The 5,825-nt window shown below is 31.2% G+C and overlaps 1 protein-coding gene across 3 annotated transcripts; it reads right to left on the bottom strand.

The window, feature by feature from the left end:
* Window positions 1–1,924: 1,924 nt before the first annotated feature.
* On the bottom strand, window positions 1,925–5,515 carry LOC131044377 (protein TIFY 10B). 3 transcript variants are annotated; one of them, XM_057977696.2, is made up of 6 exons: window positions 5,236–5,515; window positions 4,386–4,596; window positions 4,110–4,215; window positions 3,688–3,805; window positions 2,396–2,456; window positions 1,925–2,306 (listed from the first exon to the last, which is right to left on the bottom strand). In XM_057977696.2, the coding sequence occupies exons 1-6, from the start codon at window positions 5,366–5,368 to the stop codon at window positions 2,210–2,212; spliced, it is 726 nt and encodes a 241-aa protein (XP_057833679.2). In that variant the 5' UTR covers window positions 5,369–5,515; the 3' UTR covers window positions 1,925–2,209. The 3 variants fall into 3 exon arrangements, with proteins under 3 accessions (XP_057833679.2, XP_057833680.2, XP_057833681.2); XM_057977697.2 differs by having other exon boundaries at window positions 2,396–2,453; window positions 5,236–5,510; XM_057977698.2 differs by lacking the exon at window positions 5,236–5,515 and adding an exon at window positions 5,121–5,218.
* Window positions 5,516–5,825: the final 310 nt, after the last annotated feature.

The following is a 5,825-nucleotide window of genomic DNA, read 5'->3' on the forward strand; positions in this document are numbered from 1 at the left end:
TTTTTTATGCTCCTCTATCTCTTTCTATAACAATCTCTGCAATAAATTTTTGATATGCTTTCAAAGCCTAGTCTTCTGATCTTTAATTTGGGTATATTCTTGCCAACATATTAACACAATTATCTAATTTTCTTCCAACTTTAGATGCATACTTAGAAATGTATTTGAGAACAAGTAGTCATGAGATGATGGTTTAACAATCTGTATTAGATCTCCATATTGAGAGCGTCTCTAGGTTATGAATGTTTAACCTAAATTCATTTCTTGATAGTTTGTAAGATCTATTCCTTAATTCATTGCATGTATAGTTTATGCATTCTTTTCATAGAGCTTTGTATCTACATTCTACATGTTTCTCTTTCTTACATGGGCAATTCCTCTCACTACATTAAGTGTGTCTTGGTACATAATTTATTTATTCTTCATAATCATTGTAGGGATTGATCGAGAATATTTTAGATGTATTTAGTATACATGGATCATCCATTGGAACTCTATGAATTATGTTCTTAATATAATATTGTGGAAATGGGGCTCACTAGCCTAAACATAATATATTTGTGTTCTTAATATATAATGTAGAAATCAAACCCAATCCCATCAATTACATTGAAGAACAACCAATAGGCCCAACTAAAATCATAAAATATGATGCAAATATCAAACTAGCTAAATTAGTCTGGGGAAGAGCATTTTGTCAACACATTAATAAAGATGTTAAACCTCAAAATGGTCAATGAGTTGCTAGATATGCTAAGGCACTAAATGGTCAACTCATTGAAAAAAAGTTGTTTAAAAATGTGAGCACACTGTGTATTAAGCTTGCACTACATAACACAAGCACATCATATAACATGCTCTCGCTATAGAAAGTGGGCACATTGTATAGCATTCTTGCATTGCATAATGCGAGCATGTTATGTTACATGTAACGTGCTTGTATTTCTCAATTTTTTTTTTCCAATTTTGGCTTCAAAATTGATTTGGACAACAAACCTAAAGGCCTGGACTATTAACTTGCCCCAATTTGACACATTTTTCACTTTCATTACTATTAATTCAACTTGCACATCATCAAGTTTGTAGACACATTATATATATATGGTTCATCATGAACTTTTGCTATAAAACATTTTCGGTGTATAATTTTCATAATTTGATAAAATAAACATATCAATTCTTTTTTTTGTTCTAGGTGTAAAAATTGTTTATTATGTGATGCATGTTAAAAAGGGATATTAAAGATTAATTAGTATAATTTTTTCATAATCCAACACACACACAGACACACAAATCTACTTTCTAATCTTTTTTCATCACTATTCTTTATAGATAGGATTTTGTGTTGGATCATTTGATAGGAATCCAAAGATAGAGAGAAACAAAAAAATATCATGCTATTGTTCCAGTCTTAGGTTAGCTTCCCTAACCTACCACCCAATTATGTCTTATCTCTAGACTTAATTCTTCCTCGAGGCTAATGCCACCCTTCCAAAGGGTGATATTGAGTAGTTGAGGTAATCCTACTATTATATACACATGTACACACAATATATATACATATACATCGACATGTATGCATATACATGTACATGTACAATACATATACATATATACATACACATACATATACAATACATACACATATATATATACATGTATACGTATATGTATATACATATATTGATGTGTGTATGTATAGACGTATCTATACATATATATATAAAATAAAAATTAAAGAAAATAAAAAAATTATCCTACAATCTAATTCAAAAACAAGATGATCAACATTATAGATTAAAATTTGATATCACGAAATAATATCTTTCGAATATTAAAAAATACAAATGCCCAAATACAGACATATGGCCATCGAATTTGGGCCGGTTGCCAGCCATTTCTCCCGTCAAATAAACATCTAAAATTGTGTAAACGGTCGTCAATTTTATTCAAAACTTAAAAAGTAGCACTAACAACAATAAATCTCCTCTGACTGGTTTGTACTTTCATCGTGGGAAGTGTTGCGTCAAAGTTAAGCGAGGAATTAAAAACCAAATTTTATAAAAATACCAAACAACTGAGAGCGACCCAGTCCAAAGCTACACAAAAACTGAGAGTTTCTGGATTACTAACATTTGTCACAAAGGCCAGCTATTACAAACAAGACTGTACAAGGTTTTAAAAGATTTCATTTTCAGAGTGAAAAACTCTAGTTAGCCTGTAAAGAAGGCAAGGAAGAGGTGGGATGTGGATGTGGACTTGGCTTTACGTTTTCTTCTCTTGCATGGGGAGCTTTCGCATGCCGCCTACAAAAGCATTGCATATTATAAGAAAAGTTTGTGTTTTCAGAATTAAAATTATAAATAATACATAAGCATTTCTGTGTTTGGCGTACCTGTCCTGGCGCTTCTCCAGAAAGCGTTGCAAAGATTGCTTCCTGGCAATTGGAAGATCTGCTGTGCATTTCAAATAGATGTTATTCACAGCTAAAAAATATGTGTATAAATTTTATTTTCATACTTGGAGTTAAAGAGAGTTCTTGGATAAATTTGTGTGAGACAGAGTAGAGGAAAAATATGAAAAAGATTGCAAATTTATGTACAACATAAATATGTATCATTCCATCCATCAAAATATAAGATCGTTTTAAAAAGATTATTAGTTATTTGTATTTATAAATATATTTATCTTTTTTTAATAATTTATATGTAATTAACATTTAATAATTTTGAGTTTCTAAATTTGAATGTGCCTCTGTTTTTTATCAATATTTCAATTCATACTCTATGATTTTCTTCTCTAACTCACTATTCTGATAGTAAAAACCTTATATCTATAATTTAAACATAAACATTTATTAGATCTATAATAAATTAGTGTTAATAACTGATATTAATATTTAATTTTTATATTTAAATAATTTCTTATATTTTAAACAGCTCTCTTTATAATTTCTCTCGCCTTAATAAACTGACTAAAAAATTAATACAGATTTATCGATTACTCCTCTTTTTCTATCTCCTAGCAGTACTGTACTTTACTGTGTGGTGCCTGAGAATGGAACTATGATCCTAGTAATATGATTAGACGCCACGCAAGGAATATGATTCTGTGTATTTTTTTTTAAATCCGCACATGCTAAAATTTTAAAAGAGATAGACACGAATGATGTTATTGGTGGAACCCTTCTGGCTCTTCCATTTAGGAATTATTCTCTGCAGTCTGTGCTCTGGACCAGCAAGCTGGATGCAATTTTAGCAAGATTGTATTTAAAATTGATATACAATGAATATAAATTAACTAATATTTATTATTCTTTTTGGTTAAAAAATCCATATACCTTGCTGGATAGATAAAGTTCATTTAAATGGTCATAGTTATGTTAGTTTGCAAGACAAATCTGTTTTGCACATGATGATAAATAATGGTTCAACATTTTTTTTAAATTAAATATAGTAGTTTGATTGTGTGATTTTTTTTATTACATCTATAATCTATCGTTAACATTAAGATGTAGATACCAAAATCCAAAAAATGCGATCTAAACTCTCCATTAAAAAATATTAATAATAAATTTAAAAACATCTCATTTAGTAAAAACAGTGTAAACTGAGAAAAAAAGAAAAAAGAAAAGTAGTGTAAAACAAGACAATTTATGGAATAAATAAGAGTTGTTTTGCCTCATACCTGAGACCTTGCGAGTAGGCTGATTGTAAATCGCTAACGAAACTGATTTTTCCGGTGGAGGCTGTGACCGAAAATTACCATTATTCCCACTGCTTGCCAGTAACATGATGGCCTGTGCCTGAAATCTCAACAAAGATTTTAATAAATAAAATAGTTTATAGCACACAAAAGTATGTATTATTTCTGATTTTGACTCTGTGATTTGTTTGGTAAAGTTTCAAATGGATCATGGAATCCGATTTGAAGATTGGAGGGAAATCACTTTGAAGCTTGGAGGGAAAAAAATTTGATATGAAATACGAGGAAAACATTTACAGACAAAATCAGAAGTAATATTTTTTATTTTTGGATGATGGATCATCGGCAGACAAAAGATCAACTCATCTAAAAAAAATTTCCTACAAACGGTAGAATATACACACCTTATCTGCAGAAAGATCATCATATACGTTTACCATTCCGTCATAGAAAATGGTCAACTGAGCAGTAGCCCCAGATTGCTTCTCTGGAACGGCAGATCCAGCCGCCCTAGCAAAATAATAATAATATATTGACTTTTACAAAGTTATTCGTTTAAATCAAACTAAAGATTACCTCGCCGAAAAAAATCCTTCATCGCATAAGACTTTTCTTTCCTTAAAACTTATTTTCTAACTCAATTTGAAAAATCTTTGCAGGTCTCTTCAATATTTTAGTACCTTAGTAGCGGCTGCAACAACCCTTCCATATCTGGTTGTCTCTGTTGTAATCCTGCAAAAAGCATAGGTATGACTGAACCAAAACCAGATTGCTGGCGACGCAGATTCTTTGATTTAAAACTTTCTTCACCACTGCCGGAAGACAGAGCCAACTGAGTTGCTGGATTAGAGTCAGCCATGAGCTTCATCCAGGAAGAGGAACCAGCCTCGCCTGTACATATAAACTCTCAGATGCTCTAGCTATTCAGAAAAAAATCAAACTTTAACAACTATTTTATGTTAACTACATGAAAGATCTACGGATATCTCTAAATTTTAACTTTGTAAGACAAATTTCATCAAAATTTGAAGGGATCTGTTGACCTGTACGAATAATAAGAAGCGATAAATATTTTCCTCAATATGCTAAAGAGATTTTTTAGCAATTATTCTTTGTTCACAGTCCATGAATTAAGAAATACTGATATTTCTGAATTCTAACTTTGTAAAACAAATTTTATCAAAATTTGACAGGATCTGTTGACCCAAGAAATATTTTCCTCAATATGCTAAAGAAGTATTTTAACAATTACTGTGTTCACAGTCCATAAAAGATATACTGATATTTCTGAATTCTAACTTTGTAAAACAAATTACATCAAAATTTGACAGGATCTGTTGACCTGTACGAATAAAAAGAAGTAAGAAATATTTTCCTCAAAATGCTAAAGAAATCATGTAAAAGCACTAGCCTACCTAGTCCTCTTTCCTCCTCCATTGATCATCCTTTTCCATGAAAACTTGAAATGAAGAAACGAAACAAAAGCTTGAGAAATACCAGTAGTGAAAAAATGAAAAGCTTGAGAAATACCAGTAATAGTACAAGAGGCACGCTGTTTGTCCTTAGAATTTTCTTTTGATTCTCCAATCATGGCTTCCTCTTTACCCACAGACACTTCTCTTTCATTACTCTTTTCAGCATTTCCGAGAGCAAGAAAATCCATATGGAGGTGTACCTAATTCAGAAATTACAAAGAAAATGCTAATTCTGCTTGTTCCAGCCGATCTTTGGCGAGAATTTTTACCTCTTTGTGAAAAGCTGTTTGCAGAAGAAAAGTTGAACTACTGGTTTGGCAGTATTTCCAGCACGTGGGAAATAACTGGTGACCTAAACAATTTCTTCGTACGCCAAAAAAAATTAATTGTTCACTATTGTTTAAAGCACGCGGTGAAATAGATAAAGTGGGGCCTGCCATGTAGAAAGAGATGCTTCCCATTTTCTCACGGCTCCCGAGATAACGTGTTGTAAGGGACATAATTTCTTTATCGACAAAGATGTAAAAATAAACAATGTTGGAAATGTCCACATGTTTAAATACAGATGGAAGACTTGGAATATATATATATTGAAAATAATAATTTATTGTAACAAGTGATGCTTAATATTTGTCTATACTCTTC

The sequence above is a fragment of the Cryptomeria japonica genome, chromosome 2 (genome assembly GCF_030272615.1).
Source record: "Cryptomeria japonica chromosome 2, Sugi_1.0, whole genome shotgun sequence".
Taxonomy (NCBI): domain Eukaryota; kingdom Viridiplantae; phylum Streptophyta; class Pinopsida; order Cupressales; family Cupressaceae; genus Cryptomeria; species Cryptomeria japonica.